General features: G+C 33.2%; 1 protein-coding gene and 2 long non-coding RNA genes across 5 annotated transcripts; 1 reads left to right on the top strand and 2 right to left on the bottom strand.

Moving 5' to 3' along the window:
- The first annotated feature begins 109 nt into the window (after positions 1-109).
- LOC123223186 lies at positions 110-4,719 on the top strand. Of its 3 annotated transcripts, XR_006503764.1 has the most exons (6): positions 110-312; positions 458-529; positions 619-800; positions 1,418-1,714; positions 3,142-3,401; positions 4,425-4,719. It is a non-coding gene; the product is annotated as an uncharacterized LOC123223186 (long non-coding RNA). The 3 variants fall into 3 exon arrangements; XR_006503763.1 differs by having other exon boundaries at positions 458-800; positions 3,230-3,401; XR_006503762.1 differs by having other exon boundaries at positions 458-800.
- A 2,263-nt stretch (positions 4,720-6,982) lies between these two features.
- On the bottom strand, positions 6,983-10,723 carry LOC123222364 (protein indeterminate-domain 12-like). Its single transcript, XM_044645085.1, has 3 exons — positions 9,862-10,723; positions 9,373-9,769; positions 6,983-8,078 (listed from the first exon to the last, which is right to left on the bottom strand). Exons 1-3 carry the CDS (start codon positions 10,028-10,030, stop codon positions 7,271-7,273), a joined length of 1,374 nt encoding a protein of 457 aa, XP_044501020.1. The 5' UTR covers positions 10,031-10,723; the 3' UTR covers positions 6,983-7,270.
- A 2,935-nt stretch (positions 10,724-13,658) lies between these two features.
- Positions 13,659-21,238, bottom strand: LOC123222602. Its single transcript, XR_006503675.1, has 5 exons — positions 21,081-21,238; positions 19,776-19,891; positions 19,596-19,689; positions 17,814-17,898; positions 13,659-14,425 (listed from the first exon to the last, which is right to left on the bottom strand). It is a non-coding gene; the product is annotated as an uncharacterized LOC123222602 (long non-coding RNA).
- Positions 21,239-21,663: the final 425 nt, after the last annotated feature.

Below are 21,663 nucleotides of genomic sequence, written 5' to 3'. Positions count from 1 at the left end.
CCATAAATAGTTCAAACTTATAATGAAAATCTCTTTGTGTTAAGCATATTTATTAATAAAAATAATTTAAAATTACTTTACGCATCTTTATTTTGTTTCATTGGGTAATCTAATTCTTGATTCTGTGCCTTTTTCCCTGGTCCTTTTTTCTTTTCACTCAGAAATGATTTTTAGCATTGTGAGCCATGTCTGCATTTGAAATTACACCAGAACCAAATACTGGACAAGGCTTCTGCTGTTACAAAGATACTGAAAAGGCATACGTGTAAGCTCCTCAGAAGCGGGGAAGCAGGCCAGTTTCTGATGAGTGTGGTGAAAACTTTTATATATATAAATTACAAAGCCATCTTTTGCATTTACATTTGTTTTAGTTTTAAGTAAAAATAGGAAATTCGTAATTTAATATAATGCTGGTGGCGAATTATGGTGTTACTGTACTTGATAAATTTTTTAACAGATCATACCAGCCATGGTTTGGACCAGTCCATGGAAGAAGAGATCTGCAAGCGAAGGAACCACAGCATAGGAGGTTGTTGCTTGATTTGCGACCCTTTGCTCTCCAGGCTCTTCAGAAACCTGTTTCTTTAGTCTATGATCAAGTTAACGATTCTGATTTAGGTCTATCCACGGTCTCCATATCAACTTCTAATTCAACCTAATTGTGAAAGACAAGTATGGGAAGATTATGCAAACAAAATTAGTTTGCTTGGAGGATGATCAGTTGCCAAAATACTGTGGACTGTTGAAGCACACGCTTTTTAGGAACTGTGACAGTGATTTGTATATGGAGAGTTCAACTGGTAACAGTTTTTGAAGTTTAAATCAATAATTGAGAGTATTATCATGATTAATTGTTAATAACATTATTGCGGCATTTACTGGTTTCCTTTGCATTCTATATTCTGCATTTGAATTGCTCCCTATCGATCTACTATTGCCGTAACAAGAAGTTTTAGTTGTATACATATGTTACTCTTTACTGTTTCCATTCATTTTCCTTCCTGCTTATCACAAGATGATCATTTTGATAAGTTCTGGTTGGAGAGGAGTTATCAATTCACATACTCTGTGTGTGTGTGTTTTTTTTAATTTTTTTTTTTTTTTTGTGAGTATATTTGAGGCTAAACTCCTAGTATCATGTTATTTGATTCTGTAATTAATAATTGAAAAATGATTTAATTATGTTTAGTGATAATCAAATTTGAGTTATCCTGTTACATTTGAGCGTAATGTTATCCATTTCATTATTATAAGACGGGTGGTTTTATCTAAAAATTGGTGGTGTTGAGTTAGTGGAAAGAATTTCAATTTTATTGCTTGTTAATGCAGATAATTTAAATTATTGATGGATGATTGTCCATTTACTTCCACAGTTTTATAAGAAGTCCCATCTATAACATTATGTTATTTGGTCCAGCAAAACTTTCCAAGTAACTTTGGAGGCTCCACTGCTGCACTTGCGTTCACCAGTTGGGGTAGAAGTCCTTGCACGGAAATTTGATGGAATGGATGATTTGACATCTAAATAAGATGGGTATTTTCATGTTGAATTTTTTCCAAGTTCTAAAATATTGCATTCTAAGTTTTGGTCCACTATTTATTTATTTTCTATGCTTGCAGGAACAAGTTCTGTAAGATCTTTTATGGTGCATTTGATGGCCAGTTTGCTGCAATGGATGCAACCACAATTGGTAAAGAGTCATTTGTGCTTGAGGTAATATTGTGGCTTGTTGAAAATCATGCCTTTCATACCCTGTGTATGTAGTTTTTTTTTTTTTTCTTTTTTTTCTCTATCTCCCTTTTCTTTTCTTTTCTGAGAGATGGTCGAAGGGACAACATTTTTTTGTTTAGGGTGATTGGGGGCTGCATGTCCATGTATCCATTGTCAATACTATATGCCCTTATGGTAAAAATCTAGTCTTTTGGTCCATCATGTTAGTTAGTGATGGGAGGACTCTTGAGTTTTGTAAAAGCGAAGGAGAGATTGGTACTCTATGAATAATAACCTCCCAATCTTCTGTTAGATCAATATCTTTGCAAATCCTTGATGTCATATAATGATAATTTAGATGATTTGAGATATCATAATTTGATCGTTTAGTAGTTTCTAGTTTATTGTCACTTTTAACCATCTGATCTAGAGGCTTATATACATGTTTAATATCTATTGTGGTTATGTATGGTAAAAATATTTTATTCTAAGCCTTATAGGCATATATACCAAACTTAAAATTGCAAAGTTAGCCTTGTTGAATTTGGGAACAATAATATTCTCATTAAAATTTTCTACATCAATAATCTAAGCTCTGACATGACAAATGCCATGTAGGAATATTGCATAATGCTATTATATTATTCATGACATCTCATTATGAAAGGTCACATGACAAATGTCATGAACATTACATATAGTATCATGATGCTATCATATCATTCATGACATCTCTGCATAAAAGGTCATATTAGATATGTGTTGATGTATAAATTTATGCTGGTAATGCCAGATCCATGTGGCTGGCATCCAATCAAGTTAGCCCAATGATCTTAGTATTCTAGATTTTGTTAGATTGTTTTGCCCTGTAATTTTATCACATCATACTGTGGTTTTGTTTCGTTAATTTGGATCTTGCACATTATGTTTTTTTTACCTTATTTCAACTTTCAAAACATTGAATTTCCCCAAATGACAATCTTTTCAACTTTTCTCTAGTAGTCTTTGCTCTCTTTTGTGGTTTGCATTTTTTTGTATCATCATTTGGTCATAATTATCATTCTGTAACTGTCATCATCATCATCGGGTCATAATTGTCATTGTCATCACTCATTATCGTCATTATGTCAAAAAATGTTATTATGGTCATTGTTGTCAGTCATCTCCATAGTGGGCATGTGCACCTTGGTTTATTTGCTTCTGCTTTTGTTGCAAAGCTGTATATGATCAAGGAGCTTTGTGTCCATGGAGAATATGCATGTGGACTCTTCATTTGCTGTGGTGATCCATGAATAAGTTCGAACATGTTAAATATCTCATAATCCATCTGAAATAAAATTATCCAGACATTTGAATATCTTGATGAATAATGGGGTATCATATTGTGGTTTATAAAATATAAATTTCATAATTACTGTTTCTTGTTGCAGGCATTACAAAGTGTCTTGGATAAGTACTTGGGAGTAAATTTTTTGATTTGGCAAAGCTCATGGACTGAATTTGTTTTCTTTGACACAGACTTCTTTAAAGAAATTGGTCCCGCCGATGATATCAAGATAGTAAATTGATGCCATTGTCATAGCAGAAGCTTTCTGTCTCAATCGGTACTTTTACATGTGAGTCATCCACATTTTGTAAAGAAGGATTCAGTATGGCTTTTGATCATGCTGCATACCTCAGCAGATATCAGGTCCATATTTTTTTTTTACTGGAAATGTAATTCAATTTAATTGTTTTAAACTTGTGTTTAGTTCAAAATTTGAAACTCTACTTTTTATCGCCTTGTTCGATATGCCATGTGTTATATCAAGAGCCCTTGCATATTGCCTCATTAAAGGAATAAATTCTGATTTGTTTGTATCAGTAGCTCTTCAAAAAGCAGTATATGATGTAGCCAGAACCAAGCAATGTTCCTTAATTTTCATCAACAAGATGTTAATTTAGCTCAATTATATTGTTTAATATGCTTGACAAATATTTAGGAATTACCCTTATTTAGAGTAGAATACTTGAGTTTTAGACTAGGTGTCTTAAGCTAAACAAGATCAGAGAGATTGTGTTTAATGCAATATAAGTAGAATACATATTTGTTTTTTGTTCATTCAAATTTCAGTGATGATGCTCAAAGAGTGTTGTAGAAAAAGTGATATATGGGGATTAGGAGCAGCAAGGGAGAAAGAAGAAAACCGGAGAGAAAGGAAGGGTTTGGGTAATAATGAGGGATTGAAGGAACAAAAGAAAGAAAAGGAAGGGTTTATTGGGATGAGATTCCCTGGTGAAAGATAACTTGAGCAGGAAGGAAGTATAAGTATATGTTGATTGTTGAGAAAGAAAAGTAAAGGAAAAAGGAAATAGAAGAGAAGCTTTTTGTTTGTCTGGTTGTGAGTGTTAGATAAAAAGAGGGTGTCTTTCTTACTAGGCAATTGGCATATATTGTACATTAAACTATGCATACTTACATCTACTTTCTAAAAGCTGGGATATTCATATTCTTATACCTCCTCCTTTCATTAATCCCTATGCTCTTCCTGAATATACCAATTAGTTTTCACAATAAAGAAAATCCCTTGTTCTCTTTATCACAAAATCCATCTTCAACTGTGTATGAGCTCTTGATGAAGGGTCAATATGGATGAACTAGTGGGTCACGGAGACAAAAGTAATATGAAGAGCATTACCCAAATCAAATTATTTGATGTTATTATTGTTGCAGGTTGAGGCTAATGCTGCTGCTGCTGCCAACTAAAAGGAGGCTGTGTGACATGGGGACGTGCACAGAAATTTATAAAGCTTTAACACTTGTAATTTAGCATCTTTTTAATAACCGTTGACAATTTTATTTCACTTTGATATTTCTTCTTGGCTCTTTTCCTTTTGTGTTTTGGTTTCGGACCACCAACACACCCAGCACAGTTACACATACGCCATGATCAACTTAGTAACTCCCTTTTTATCTCACGCTAGCACACCTCTCTGTCTCTTTATAAAAGGCTACATTTTCTTGAAATTATCCAACTCTTTTCTCTCAGTACACATTCATTAAAGAAAGTAGCTTCAAAAGAATTTCTTGGAATTTGATTAAATCTAACCTCATTTCGATTTCAAAGAAGAAATTGCGTATTTTCTTACCATTTTTATCAAGCCAGACTCGGAGACTGTTAGAGAAAATGGGTTTAACTTTTGAGTTTCGCTGCATCCTACGTAATTATCTCCTAGTCAAATGACAAATGATCCACATCTATGGTAATTTCTGGGAAGTGCATTCTTCTTTGTTTCTTTTTGCTTCAAGCTGTCAAAGCAATTTCAAAATTTTCATTTTGCTTACAAATTTGTCCACTTTATGTTCAAGGTCTACATAGTGTCAATTGACTCCAAAAAGGAAACTATTTTTTATATTGGTATTACTTAGAATTAGAGCTCCCTTTTTCGGCTATTAATTGAGAGATTAGGCTAATTTGAAAAGATAAACCATGTCTTCACTTTATACTTGTAAAAGGGTGACGGTGAGATGAAATATATATTAAAGTTATCAACAACTCTGCAGTATGATTTATTATTTGGTTGAAATGTAAAAGTTGACCATAATTAACACTTTGGTTTAATTTCAATCTTAATTATCACTTCGTCTCTGTTACTAGTATTACACATTAGCATCCTCGATAGAAACTAAAATGAAAAAAGGCCATCACTATCAACATACAATACAACTTCTAGAATTAGTCGATTACTCTGAAGGGCTCACTTCACTCGACAATCCCAACTCACAAAGAGTTTTACTATGACCCTCCCCACCGACACACTTTCCTCACTTCATTCACCCACAAAAGCTTATCTCCTCCATCAATCCTAACATGCTCTTCTTCTTAATCTTCTAATGTTTTCATTATCTATATATCATATATTAAAAGGACATCCATTCAATCATACACATGATTTTTATGATTAGACGAATACATTTGTATTCGTTTGAGAAAAATATTTTTTAATCATATAGATGGTATAAATTTAAAAGGATGATAATATTACATGTAATGTAGGATCCAACATCATGAGAGGGGAACATACATGCATGTTCTCCTGTATGGCTCGTCGATTCTCTTTTATCTTTTTCATTGGATACATACATACATACAAACATATATATATATATCCATTGAAACTTGTCTATAACTCAATAATGGGGCGCACCAAATTCCCATAAAAGCATTTGCTATGGATCTTGTTCGTGTACGGACATTGCGTGTCAATAGTTATACTGAAATATTATATGCATCTATATTATGATCCTTTCCACCGATTCGAGAAATGTTTTGCAAGGGTTGGCTGAGATTTTATTCTTAATATTGCCATAGAAAAGGTAGGCACGATCTATTACATTAGGTTCTCAAATAATTGTTCACTTAATATATTCAATAGGGTTTTTCTCACCATTGTCTCATCTTAAGTCTTTGCCCTTATAATCATCCAACTGGGTTCAAAGTTAATTTTAATATAAATTATCATGGTTCAAATTAATCATATCAATAAGGCGTAAATGTGCTACCTCTACCTTTATTAAAGTATTGGCAAAGCTGCAAGAGGTGTAATCAACTTAATCAATTTCATTATAATTAAAGATCTGGTAGGGGAATAGGAGGTAAACTGAGATAATTTTTCATCGACTTCCCAATATATTTTTACAGTTGTCAAGAAATACCTGTTGTCCATAATAATGCAAGCATTAGCTATGGATCTTTGTCCTTTCCTGCCCTTTGGTATATTCTCTCTAGAGAATATAAATCAATTCCCGCACAAAATTAGAAAAAAAAAAAAAAGAAACATAATTATTTACAGGTCAAAATTTTCATGAACACACTACAATCACTGATTATAGTCATCCGCGCATATATTATATATAAAAGAAAAAGGTGTAGCCATAAAATATACGATTTTTATTTTTAATTTTAATTTAAACAAAGATTCATCGTTTCCAAATCTATAGTAAAATTTCTCATTAACCATTCTATATAAATCTGTATATTATATACAGCTTTTATTTAGCTGTCTTGATAAAGATGGGACACATAGTATTACTACAAAAGCAAACCCGTGAAATATATTTTTCATGTGACACTCTTCTCCTCCATTAGAAAACTGCAAGATTGCCACTGTCATTGCCATGGCCAGTGCTCCCTCCTCTCCAAAATGGAGATTAAATATTATAATTCGATTTAATTTTCTTGGGGATCAAGCTTTAAAGTTAAAAAAAAAAAGTTACTGAAAAAGAACAGATAAAATTTAAGAGAGGAGATGATATAAGAGACAAAAATTTAAACAAAAGAAACCCCTGTGGAAACCAACTAAGCGTTTAGAAATTTGAAACCCAGAAAAACCAAAAAAAAAAAGTGTTGTAATATTGAAACATACAAGAGCTGAATGTGACAGAGTTGTACTAGTTCTGTCACTGAAGAAATATATATGAAAAAGATAATGCTTAAAAGTACTGTTATACCCTTTTCCGTGTGAATTCTTTTTCGCCTTGTTTAGCCATAGCTTTTGCCTTCATCTTCATCTACTTTTTCAACAATCGCCCCACGTTTCGGAGGCGTGAGGCGACAGGAATCCGAAACCTTGAGGTTTCAACAGTGAGAGATTAGAGTGGTGGTGCTGGTACTCTAAGCCTGTAGTGTACGTTAAAACATCCCTCATGTTCACGCTAATGTTAACGTTTTCGTTGCCATTGCCGTCTCCAGTGAGTCCAAGAAAATCCCGAGTCAGGCGGTCAGTCTTCTGCCACATGGAAAGGTTGCCTGACGCGAACCCACCACCCATGTAGGTCTCAGGAGAAATGTTGTTGTGGGTCACTGAATGATGATCGATCTGAGCCAACTCGCCCATGTTGAGTTGTGTCATGTGTCCTATCGACTGTGCTTGCTGTCCACCAGGAGTTGCACCGACGGTTGCCGCTTTTTGGAGGAGTGCCGTCGCTGACAAGTGGTGAGCAGATGTGGCAGATGCACCGGTTAGAGTTGGCTGTGTCTTCACTTGCGGATTTTGGAAGGGTGATTGCGAATCTATCAAGGCTTTGTGGTTTTGATTACTAGGTGTTTGTACTTCTTGAAAGTACAGCGAGGAAGAGAGAGGTGGGATTTGAAAATGGTGAGATTCAATCTTGATATGATGAACTGAGTTTTGACTTTGAAAATTGTTGTTGTTAGGGTTAGGGTTTTGATGAGATGGACGATCCCATGGAGTTAGGGCAATGTGAGTGGTGAAAGGAAAGAAAGAAGATGAATGGTTTTGATTTGCTAGTTGATTTGCTGAGATCCTTGCACTTTCTTCAGCTAATGCATCACAAAATGCCCTGTGGGTTATGAAGCTATCTTTCCTGTAGTTAAATTTCACATATAGAATGTCAAAATTAGCAATGGAGAATTCAGAATTGAATAGCAATAACAAAATTCAGAAATATTGCTAAAATGATGATATAATTGTGAATCATCTTTTGGTACCTGAATTGAAAAGAAAGAAGAAAGAAAAAGGATGCATGCGGATATTGGATAGGACCTACAATTGCCATAAAGCTTACGGAACCCAAAGTAGAAATTATGTTTGATAGGTCAAATTTATGACATATGAATGATGATTAATCATATTTATGCATGCAAAAATAGGCATATGGATATATAGGGGCTAAAAATTTAAAGAAAAATACTAAATTTCCAGACGCAAAGTCCTCTTTTGAAAGTTGAGCTCTCATGCATGTAACAAAAGATTTGTAATTGAAACCCCCCTGGATATTCTATCTACTCATCGAGATAAAAGGAGATAGAACAAATCAGCGTATTCAGATATTTTTGCAGATTTATTCAAGTTTTCCTCATGATGAAAGTTCAGAGTTTCAGTGTTCTCTGAAACCTAATAATGGCATGCTGCTTCATTAAAAAAAATAAAATTTATTCACGGGTTTTCTCTACCATGAAATTCCAAAGGCAATTAAGTTTATTCTTTTAACTTTTTTCCTGGACAAGAGCATATATTCATCATTGTTTTCAGACTGCAGTCACTCCATTACAAAGTACCAAAAGAAGGAAAACACCAAGAAAGTAAAAATTATAAATTCTTTTACCTGAAAACAAGAAACCACTACTTAATATTATCGAAGTAATCAAATTCAAACTTAAGTTAAAAACTGATATCAGGATCTCCAGAAAAGCAAAGATCAAAGCCTTTGAAACTGATCTATCTTCAAATACAACATAAAACAAAAGATTACGTTTGAATGTTCTTGTTTAAGCATAAAAACATGGGAGCAGGTTTAAGATTTCAGAGATATTGGTTTCAGTTTCTCTTAAAATGTCACCAGTAACAGACACTTGCATATTAATATTAGTGTCCACAATTCCATGCAGATCCTGCAGTCACTGCAAAATATTTAATTCCATGCAATTTGCCACTCTTGTGAAAGAGAAAGCATAACAAAAGAAAAAAGATCGAGATTTAATAGTTGTTTTTATGAATTATTAATGCCATTAGAGAAGTCCAAAGTTATGAAACATCAAAACTAATGAAAAGAGGACAGGGACTTTAAGAGACAACTGAAAAGATGTAAATATTAGAAAGAAAATTTGATCAATTTGAATGAAAAGAGGAAAAGGAAATAATGAAAATAAATATATTACCTAGAGAAAAGGATTCCACAGTCACATCTATATTCTCTTGTCCCACAGGTTTTAGAATGAGCCTTCCAATCCGATTGAACAGCATAGATCTTGGAGCATTTCTCACACTTCCATTTCTTTTCTCCATGCTTCCTGCAATAGTGTTTCTTGATTCCTGTAAGGTCACCTAAAGCTCTTGAAGGATGGTGATGAACACAAGAAGGCTCAGGACAAACATAGGCTCTTTTTTTTACTTCTTTGCAGTTTCTTTGCTTGAGCTTCCATGGAAGATTGTGACCTCTCCTGTGAAGTTGAAGGTTTTGGTCTCTTTGAAACCCTTTGTTACAGATCTCACAGACAAATCTGTTGGTAGCCAATAGAGTTTTCGGAGATAATGCAATCACTTCGGCATCTGGGTCTAAAGTATTAACAAAAAGAAGAATTATGAAACGAAAAGGTGATTAAGACAAAAAATTGAAGAGAATATTGAATAAATTTATTATATCTTACCTGGGTTTCCAGGGAGGCTTCTCTTTTTCTTGATCTTCTGCGGCTGCTGAGTGGACACCGGGGGAACTAAGCCGCTACCACGACCACCGAAGTCTTGAATTCTAGTGCCGGAAGAAACACTAGCTTCTTCAGATAAAGAAGTTGAATTGGAGATGGCTGCAGCAAACATGAGTACTGACTGGAAAAAGCGGAAACTCCAAAGAAAAAACAAGAAAACCCACTTCACAAAATTTGATCTTTTTTTGTTTTGTTTGATATATATCTTGAACTTGAACGAACCTTTTGATGAAGAAAGAACAAAATATTAACAACACAACTAAACTAATCTATACGGAGCTTTGCTGAATAAGAACATGTGGCAGTGACAAACAGAAACAGAAAGGAATCATTGATAGGGAGGCAAGGCAAAGCAAGAGCAAGAAAATTAAGATCTCGTGAAGAGATGATGATGATGATGGGTTATTCTTCGAGTCGCCATCTTGCTATCTAGCCATGGATTGCTTCTCTGAAAAATTATGCAACAAAATTCAGATATATCTCTTCTAACCTTTATTAAAAACCTATTCCATGCAATCAAAACATGGAATAAAAAGGAGAGAAAGTGTCAAGATGGTTTTTTTTATTTAAACCTCTTATCTCCACCACCCACCCTATAACACTCTTCTCGATTTATATGTATTTTTGTTTTGTGTATAAAAAGATTATATATAAACGTAAAGAGGCCCAGGGAAACGGTAAAATTAATGAAGAAAAAAGGGAAGGGAAAATTTCAGGAAGGAGCCTATGAATAAGTATTGTAGATAATAGAGTACAAGAAGTGATGATTACAGAGGCAGACTAATGAAGGCAGGGGGTGGAAAAATAGAAAAAATTAATATTGAAACTAAAAAACTTTAAATAAAATGAAATTACGAATTACTAGTGAAAGAAAAAGCTGTGAGTTTTGTAAAGTAGAGAGAGAGAGAAGAGGGCAACTAGCCCACCAGTAAAAAGGCCCGGAAGAATCAAACCCAAATTTGATTCAGCAAAATTACGCCATATTATTATTATTAAATTTTTTTTTTTAAAGTATGACGTCGCACATTCTGTCCTTTCCTTTGTTCCTGTTATAAAACACCCAAACCCTAAAAGGGCTTTGATTTGAATGGAATGATATTATTAAAAGGCGGGCTTGGTTTGCTGCTCTTACTCAAGAATCATCAGTTATAGAAGACTGAGAATCTTAAAAAGAATTTGATGAGGAACGGCGAAGGCAAAGGCAAAGAGCTACCGCCTCCAAAGGGTAGTAGGTAAGAGTTGTGGAGTTTCCTTATAAAGCTTATAAGAGGGCAAGGGTTTGAGACCGATCTGTTGTTGTTAAAATAAGATAAAATTTTTGAATTACTTAGTTTAATAATTATGAGATTTTTTATTAAATTCTTTATTTTTTATCTATCAAGTGTGGTTTATCAAACCACATTGCATGACGAGTCGGCTTGGGTGGAATTTCTTGTCATAAAAAAACAAAGTAAAGAACTATAATATATCACTAAGGTTGTTTAAAACCTTTATATTATTAAAAACAATTCTATATATACAAGCTTTGGGTATACGAAATGACCATACAAATGTAATCATGATATTGGGTATTACTTTATTTTTAATTCAAATGACTAAATCATATAATAACTCATTATCTGTATATCTATTTTATATACTTAAAATGTATATAAATAGTTTTATTGTAATATTAATTACCCACTAACTAAAATCATTGACAAAGTGATTACAATTTTGTCTATACTTTAAAACTATGAGTACTAAATTCATAAAAATAATAATATGTCGTTACGTAATTGAACAATTTTAAATTAAGATAAAATAATACTCAATTATATAAAAACACATCATTATTAATATTCAAATCGATACTTATTATAAGTATATAACATTGCACAAACCTTCATTATTATAAGTTTGATCTCACTAATATATATATTTAGAAATTGTTAATTAAGTTGATGAATTTGATGTTAATTCATATTATCTATCCTTCTCATCTCTGAAATTATTGGAGATGAATTTGTGCTGTGATAAGTAATGTAATTATTGTATTTCATTAGTTCATGATTTTTCTCCCTGTCTCTATTTCATTTGTGATTTTATTCTCTTTCACATCTCCCAGTGCATAGTGAAAGTGCTCAAGCAAACCTCACCGAGGGGAATTTGGATGGCCTCTTCTTTTTCCCTCCCTTCTTTCTTTAACTTCTTTTTTTTTAATTCCAAAACCAATTCTAGCTCTTAAAGCCATGAAGATTGAAGAGATAGGCAAACAATTGACCACTTTATCCTTCTCATTTATCCAAATATATTCCTTTTTATTGCTTCATCTTCTTCAACAACAATGGTGACTACCATTGAAGTTAGTAAACATTGCAACTAGCTCTTAAGCCTGATGAGTTTCAGGACCCCATATCTAATTTGCCTTATGACATTCATGGGCAATGTGATGTTGCTATTATAAATCCTTTAGAATCCTATGTGTGTCTTTTTATTTCAATCTCTTGAATTGAATCATTAGAGCTTTTGAGTGAGATTCATTTCCCCTTTGATTTTGAGATAAGAAGAGATTTATACTAATCGATTCATAAAACTTTATTATTTTCATTTAATAATTGTGTATATATGATCTGTCATCATATGATTGAATGATTTTGAATTAAAAATAAAGTAACACTCAATCATATGATGACACATCATCTGTATACGTAAATTATGTATAAAAAGTGTGTATATATAATATTGCTCTAATGTGTGATAATTCATTCATTATTTATATAGAAATATGCTAAAATTTTAGAAACCCTATTAGTCGAGGATGAAAATCTAGATTCTCAATTGAAAAAACTACTGTGAATAAGATATATTCCACGTAGTGTAGAAATATAATTTTTAAACATGATGACGATGTAGTGAAGACTTTTCTGATGATTAAATAGACAAGTAGATATATTGGTTATATTATTTTAAACGATATGAAAAGTAGAAGCATCGTGGAAACAATCATAGACTCTTCAAGTCTCCCAGAAGAATGACTAAGTGATGTGTTATAGTGGAAAACTATACATTGCAGAGGCATAACTTCTTGTTTTGATTGTGATTTTATGAATTTTTTGACCATTAGAACAAATTCAAGGAGGCCAACTTTTTTTTGTCTTCACGTGCAGCAAAAAACTTAAATTTTTTATTCCATGGTGATAAAGTTGAACTAGTTAGACTAATTCAAATTTAGATGCATGGTTTGGTGGTACAAATACTTGCAAAACAGAATAAATTATTATTATTATTAATCAATACAGAATAATAAAACCCAAAGTAGTTAGGCAAAATGTCACATTCAAAATAGTTGTTCAAGAAAAAATAAATAATTAAATAGATTGCCTAAGTTATGATTAGCCATTTTCACTTGTTATATTTTTCTACTGTGATATGATCCCTTAATATATATTTTGTCTTTGCTGTGCATGCCGAGGTAGCCAGTAAAGCAAGAGAAAGAACACTATATCTCCACGCCCACGGGCCCATTCTTTGTTCACGGGTTCTTCTATTACCAGATTCTCATCTATTTTGGATGTCATTTCCCTTCAACACCTGTATTTTTCCTTTACTGCAAAAGTGCCATAATCTTCTTGGCCATTTTAGGGTCAATATATAATCTTCTAAAGGTACTCTACCGTCAAGTTTTACGCATATAATAGTTTGACAATTAGAGAAAAGCCCATACAAACAAATGTGAGTAACTCTAATGTATAATCATATGATTAGAATGCTTCTGAATTATAAATAAAATAATACTTAATTACATGATAACACATTAATATTTCTATCCGTGTTTTTAGTTACAGTAATGCCTGAAGCAAGAAACCCTACCATCTCATGTCCTAATTCCCGTGGAATTAAAGTTATGGTAAATATGAAAATGCAAGTATTGGGCCAAGGCTACAAAGTGGAGGTGCAGAGTAGGAAGTGTTTAATTTAAAATGGGCTGATGGAAGCCCACAAACTGAGGCAGATCCGAAAGGACAAAGATAAGAGTGGGGCCTATTCAGGGATCCAAAAAAGTCACGAGAAAGGTGAGAACAGGCTTTTGCTTGAATCCGTCGCTGTTGTAGTCACGAGCTCCAGAACACGTGTTTAAATCACATGCATAACCCAATCCACATAGTACGGCCAGCTGGCAAACCACTTCTGTTCAAATTATCCCAAGCGCTTATGTAGCGCGTGGTAACCATCGAATCAGAGCACCAGGAAGGCATCCCACAAAAATTTGCAAGCAATTGCAATAGAGAAATCTTAATTGTTCTTTTTTTTTTTTTTTTTACTTGTGTCTAACTAAACTTTATATGGGTCAACGGTTTCATGTCAAAGATGAGTGACTTCTTACGTGTCCAATCATTAACCATTTTCTTATCCCCTGGGAGAATCTTGTGTCACTGTTTAGTCCGCTGAGCCACAAATACGGAATAATATTCAACACAATCTGCAGTTCTTCCAGTGATCCTGTCCTCCCCCACTACAGTAGTTCCTGATTTCACAATGTAATTATGAATTCAGTAACGATTAATAACAATTCAAATTTGTCTTTTATCTACAAAATATTTAACTTGGAAAGTACAAGCAACCGACCCACCAGGCAAAACAAATCTATAACATGTTTTACCGCACTGGGAGAGAAAAGTAAAAGCAATCAATCCAAGTAAAACGACAAAGTTTCGAAGGAAGAGTTGCAAGTACATTATTTCAATGCAACAAGAGATCATCAAGTAAAAGGAAAAGAACATAAATGGCTTAATTGAGCTTTTACATTGGCTGAAGTTGCCCCTCTGACTAAAATTACCTATCCAGCTCACATGGATTGAACCATTCTAATTTTCATGCAACAAGCATAGATAAGTCTATTATCACCTTTGATGTAACACAATGGCTGAGAGTCTGTGGCTGAATTTGCATTAGGACGGCATAGCTACTAAACAAATGTGAAAATAATTTAGACTTCCTAAATTTGAGTAGCCTCTTCCCCCAGTTGAAGAGGGTGCTAACTCATTTTTCCTTGCTGTATGTGCCAGGTTAGGCCCACCATATATTGTCCAAAGCCCCCAAAAGCCAGCAAATTCAACAAATACAGGACAAGAACAGTGTCACCAAATTTGAAGCACCATAATAAAAGTGAAAATTTCATACAGCCCATCATCATGTTACCATGCATTAGAAACAATAACAGATTGTCATGCATTTTTATCAAATCACGAGATGCTCCACTAGATAATTTAAAACAACTAAAGATATGGATTCTGTCCATCACATCTTTGGACACTTCTACATTTCGTATTCAATTGGTGAGCAAGGCATTAACGAGTGTTTACCTTTTAATGTATGACAGCAATCGACTCTGTATGACATTATTGTAAAACAGCAATCGACTCTGTATGACATTATTGTAAAACAGCAATAGGCTCTATATGGCATTGTCTCCTAGATGGCCATTTAAAGTTATAAAAATTTGTCCTTTCAGTGAGAAGCTGGAATATTATTTGTCAAAAAAAAATCTCCCCCATCGCTAAACACTCAACACATTAATTAGCCAGAGCAAGCACCTGAATTGAAGTTGAGTTCTGTTTCAGAGGCAAGCAAATAATGTGCCAGCATTTTGTTGGTACATATTCACCAGAAGCCAACAACTAGGATAAAAGTTTCAAAAGAGAAAACCCAAGTGCAAGGAAAAAGGTTATTATGCTTGTTCTGTAACCAATTTGAGAACCTGAGTTATAAGGGGGCTTCTGGTGACATAAGCAGAAATTATGCCAATTACTATCACAATAAGACAACTGGCACAAATATTAGATGCCTTCAACCTTGGATGGGAAGCCAAAAAACAAGCTAACCTACTATATCTGTTGTGACTGACAACTTACATTCTTCGCCAACATCCTTTTGTTGACTTGTCTAGTGTGTCCATATGAGATTACTAATATGACAAATCCAGTTGAATAATCCTGGATCTTATACCGATGATGTAAGAAAGGCAAACCATGAATGAATATAATCCTAGTAACTATTAAATACTGAGAATACATATGTGCATTGTTAGGAAAATAACCGATTGGAACACAAACAGAAGACAGTGGGCACATTCATTGCATGAAAAATACACTTTAAGAACTTAAAGTGTCAAGCAATCTGCACAAAATATATCTAATCAGTTTCATGTCAAAGAAAAATCAAGGATTGTCTTCTTCTATCCATTGCCGGTCAAAGACGCAACTAACATTTTGGAAATCAGCAATACCTATAGTCTATGGCCATGTTTTTCTAATGTGTCAATACTAATTAACACTTAATACATTCACAGATACTTCTGACCTTTTTATGGCAACATCAGTTGAAACCACATCTTAGAAATGTAAGTGTTTACTTAAGCAGGAAGTAAACTACATAACATTGATCTTTCTGTCCACTATAGGTTCATGTCTCGATGGTCAATATTCATCATTACATTATAGATTATCAATCTTGAAGTCCAATTTTTTGCATTATCTATTAATAATCATAGAGATATAAAATTTTCATCCAAAATTTTCTCAGGTATATAAAAGTAATTTCTATTTACATCGGTTAACAAGTTCCTATGCTCAACCTCTTAAAATCTTTCCTTTTCCTGTCTCAACAATCAAACTTTGTTTTCCTTGCTCTTCTCCAGCTTTTCATTCTTGCACGCAACAATATGAAAAGCCGCCTCGTTATCATTGAATTCAATTGTCTTTGCTGTGTATGGTCAAGTCTCCAATGATGACCTTATTTAATAATATTGTCAAATGGTAGTAGCATTTAGTTTTGCTTCTATATTTCCCAATTGAAATGACCCTCCTTTCAATTTCATTACACTAGTGTGGAGATGATTTTTCTATCACCAATACAGCTGTAAACTAGCAAGGTCTGGCCTTACCCCAATTTACATAACTTTTCCTACAAATCCTTCAACTATGTGGGCAATATTGTCTCTTTTTCCCCTCAATATATAAATGATAAATTCCAAATAATGAACTGCCAAATTTACAAATCTGATGCCCCCACAAAATTCTACATTCTTAAGATACTGAATCCAGGTGTGTAGAAATTCTACATATTCCAACCCTTGCTTATGAAAAATCCATAGCTCCAAATCTCTTCTGGCTGTACAGTACCTTGTACTATTCTGGCTTTTATAGTAAGTTATGCTATACATATGGCTTGCTATGTATCCATGTCTTTGTTAAACACAAAATGATAAACTAGCCTGTCCCCATCCATCACTAACACATTTTACTTAACCATGCCTTAAAAAATTCAATTATGATCATGTCCACACAATTCCTCTATACCATTTGTTTTACATAATCATATAATTAACAAGCCAGCAGGTATATATGTAATTGGTCAAGTTCTAACAATAAAAATAAAAATTAAACATAACAAAAGCCTTCCTGGCTATAATCTGTTTAAAGTCTTAATCAAGGAAAAAAGAAACCAAACCGTTCTGTTCACACATCCGATATCATGTCTATAGTACCACACCCCACCAAATTATGATAGTTCAATTTACATGACATAAAAAACAAAATCATCCATTATTGAATCCATGCTACCAATAAGATTAGGATCATCTAATCATTGACCTTAGTATTAGCTTATTTTTATTATTATAGCGTTTAAACAAGAGTAAGAGCTAAAAATAATTTATTTCTATATATATATTTTTTTGTTTGATCTAAGTTATATTCACAAGTTGCTCTAACAGAGAATAAAGGCTGCATATTTATTTTATTAAAGTCACATCTTTGAGACTTGTGCAACCTTAAAAAAAAAGATAATTATTTATCACTTTACAGCAGGAGCAGGCCCAACATTACTTGTTTCCGAAAAGGCATTTGAGTTACCTTTTAAATGCAAAGCATCTTCAGCTAAATCCTGCTATTTCTTGATCGACTGCTGTCCAAGAAGGCATTTCCACACTTGTTCACCCTGCAGTTTCAGTGCACATCAACAACCAGCCTAAAATGCAGAGAAGCGAAAAGAACCTTAGGTGAATACTTGCCTTATGGCAATTAGTAATGCAACCATCAAGGAAAAAAGACTAACTCATTCTTAAGCATGCTAAAATGAAGTACACTTAAAATTTATGAAATTCAAAAACAACATTCTACAAAATTCGCTAGTTTTTTAACTCAAAAAAAGCAAAAATATGCCCAATGGATAACTATATGCTAAAAAGAACAATATTAAATAATGGGAATTCTGCAGTACACCCAACCAATTTGTTTTTTAGAAGGTCACACTAATTTATGTGAGAGGTTAACTAATTATTCAAGATGACCAAAAGCTCAACATAACATCAAACTCATCATTTTATTTTCCCTTCTCCAATTTTGTGCAAATCATGTGTAGTCTTATAATAAACCAAGGTGCACATGCCCACTATGGAGATGACAACAACAATGACCATAATGACATTTTTTGACATAATGACAATAATGAGTGATGACAATGACAACTATGACCTGATGATGATGATGACAGTTACAGAATGATAATTATGACCAAATGATGACATAGAAAAATGCAAATCACAAAAGAGAGCAAAGACTATCAGAGAAAAGTTGAAAAGATTGTCATTTGGGGAAATTCAATGTTTTGAAAGTTGAAATAAGGTAAAAAAAACATAATGTGCAAGATCCAAATTAACGAAACAAAACCACAGTATGATGTGATAAAATTACAGGGCAAAACAATCTAACAAAATCTCGAATACTAAGATCATTGGGCTAACTTGACTGGATGCCAGTCACATGGATCTGGCATTACCAGCATAAATTTATACATCAACACAAATCTAACATGACCTTTTATGCAGAGATGTCATGAATGATATGATAGCATCATGATACTATATGTAATGTTCATGACATTTGTCATGTGACCTTTTATAATGAGATGTCATGAATAATATAATTGCATTATGCAATATTAAATGCAATATTCCTACATGGCATTTGTCATGTCAGAGCTTAGATTATTGATGTAGAAAATTTTAATGAGAATATTATTGTTCCCAAATTCAACAAGGTTAACTTCGCAATTTTAAGTCTGGTATATATGCCTATAAGGCTTAGAAGAAAATATTTTTACCATACATGACCACAATAGGTATTGGAGATGCATATAAGCCCCTAGATCAGATGGTTAATGGTGACAATAAACTAAAAACTACTGAACGATCAAATTACGGTATCTCAAATCATCTGAATTACCATTATATGACATCAAGAATTTGCAAAGATATTGATCTAGCAACAAGTTACATCAATTGAGATCAAGACCGCATTCTTCATGTGGGTGAAGTATCATAACAGAAGAATGGGAGGTTATTATTCATAGAGTACCAATCTCTCCTTCCCTTTTACAAAACCCAAGAGTCCTCCCATCACTAACTAACATGATGGACCAAAAGACTAGATTTTTACCATAAGGGCATAAATTATTGACAATGAATACATGGACATGCAGCCCCCAATCACCCTAAACAAAAAAATGTTGTCCCTTCGACCATCTCTCAGAAAAGAAAAGAAAAGAAAAGAAAAGGGAGATAGAGAAAAAAAAGAAAAAAAAAAAACTACATGCACAGTATGAAAGGCATGATTTTCAACAAGCCACAATATTACCTCAAGCACAAATGACTCTTTACCAATTAGGATTGCGTCTATTGCAGCAAATTGGCCATCAAATGCACCATAAAAGATCTTATAGAACTTGTTCCTGCAAGCATAAAAAATAAACAAATAGTGGAGCAAAACTTAGAATGCAATATTTTAGAACTTGAAAAAAATTCAACATGAACATACCCATCTTATTTAGATGTCAAATCATCCATTCCATCAAATTTCTGTGCAAGGACTTCTACCCTAACTGGTGAATGCAAGTGCAGCAGTGGAGCCTCCAAAGTTCTTGGAAAGTTTTGCTGGACCAAATAACATAATGTTATAGATGGGACTTCTTATAAAACTGTGGAAGTAAATGGAGAATCATCCATCAATAATTTAAATTATCTGCATTAACAAGCAATAAAATTGAAATTCTTTCAACTAACTAAACACCACCAATTTTTAGATAAAACCACCCATCTTATAATAATGAAATGGATAATATTACGCTCAAATGTAATAGGATAACTCAAATTTGATTATCACTAAACATAACTAAACCATTTTTCAATTATTAATTACATAATCAAATAACATGATACTAGGAGTTTAGCCTCAAATATACTCAAAAAAAATAAAAATAAAAAAAAACACACACACACAGAGTACGTGAATTGATAACTCCTCTCCAACCAGAACTTATCAAAATGATCATCTTGTGATAAGCAGGAAGGAAAATGAATGGAAACAGTAAAGAGTAACATATGTATACAACTAAAACTTTTTGTTACGGCAATAGTAGATCGATAGGGAGCAATGCAAATGCAGATATAGAATGCAAAGGAAACCATTAAATGCCGCAATAATGTTATTAACAATTAATCATGATAATACTCTCAATTATTGATTTAACCTTCAAAAACTGTTACCAGTTGAACTCTCCATATTAGGTAGATGACATTATGACAACCTGCCTGCTGTTAGCAAATGCCCATCGAAAAATGTTATGAAACATGTACCAGAAGCATTTAAATACGATAGTTTGAATCAACCTTAGTTTCTTCAAAACTAAATTTATCTCTATGATCAAATGCCAACTTTGCAATATGAAAAAAAAAATCATAAAACGCCTTAGTAATTTTAAATTCTAGGTAGCAGCTTCAGTGCTATATAATTATATGATTTGAAAGACTTAACATGATGAATTAACCCTTATATTTTCCAAGCTCCAGGAAAAACTTTCATACAAATAATTAAGTTCACCATTTTGGGCATATTCGACAGTATTTAAAAAAACCCAACTAGTTTATCTGGACTGTCAGTAAAGATGGCTAACAATCTGATAGATTATCAACATTTACAATGGACTCTAAAGTTTGAAAAATTCCACATGAAATGCATTTCGTTTGTAAAAAGAGTAGATCCAAGTTGGCAAATGGCAACCGGACTGTAATGAAAATTTAATTTGTGATAAAAAGAAGAGAAGAGAAGAGGATGATTACTTACCGTAATCTCCCATAAAACTGTTAATTGGTGACTAGGAGCCTGATCTGAAGAAGAGAGTGCCAGAAAAAGGAGAGATCCTCGGAGTTTACCCGAGTCCGCTCAAAAGCAGAGTTTAATTTCTTTGGTTTGACTGTTGACCAATTTTTGGCTTTTAGAGAAAATCTTTTCTCAAATTTCTTTTATATTTAGTAAGTTGGAAACACAGTTTTTCCCACCCTAGTTTTGATAGCAAAACAGTCTTTTATCTATTAAGAAAAATGCTATGAGTAACAATTGGGCCTGGGTCAATCTATAATGGGTCGACTTGATTTGATAATTGGGTGACAATTGGATTTTTATATATATGTCCAAAAACTGCATCCAATATGGTGGTGTAACACTTTTTACAGAAGAAAAAAATTTTCTTCTTCTCCTCGGAACCAAAACATACACACATAGAATTGTCTTCTTAATATATAGAATCTAGACAAAGTATAGATGCAAATGGCATCATGGAAATGACTCACATCAAATCCTCAAAGCGTATTTGATTCAACAACACAAATAAAATTGAATCTAGGTACTCATTAATTTTGTTTTACAA

This window comes from Mangifera indica, chromosome 8 (genome assembly GCF_011075055.1).
Source record: "Mangifera indica cultivar Alphonso chromosome 8, CATAS_Mindica_2.1, whole genome shotgun sequence".
In the NCBI taxonomy this organism is placed as follows: Eukaryota; Viridiplantae; Streptophyta; class Magnoliopsida; order Sapindales; family Anacardiaceae; genus Mangifera; species Mangifera indica.
This window is presented reverse-complemented; position numbering and strand designations above follow the sequence as displayed.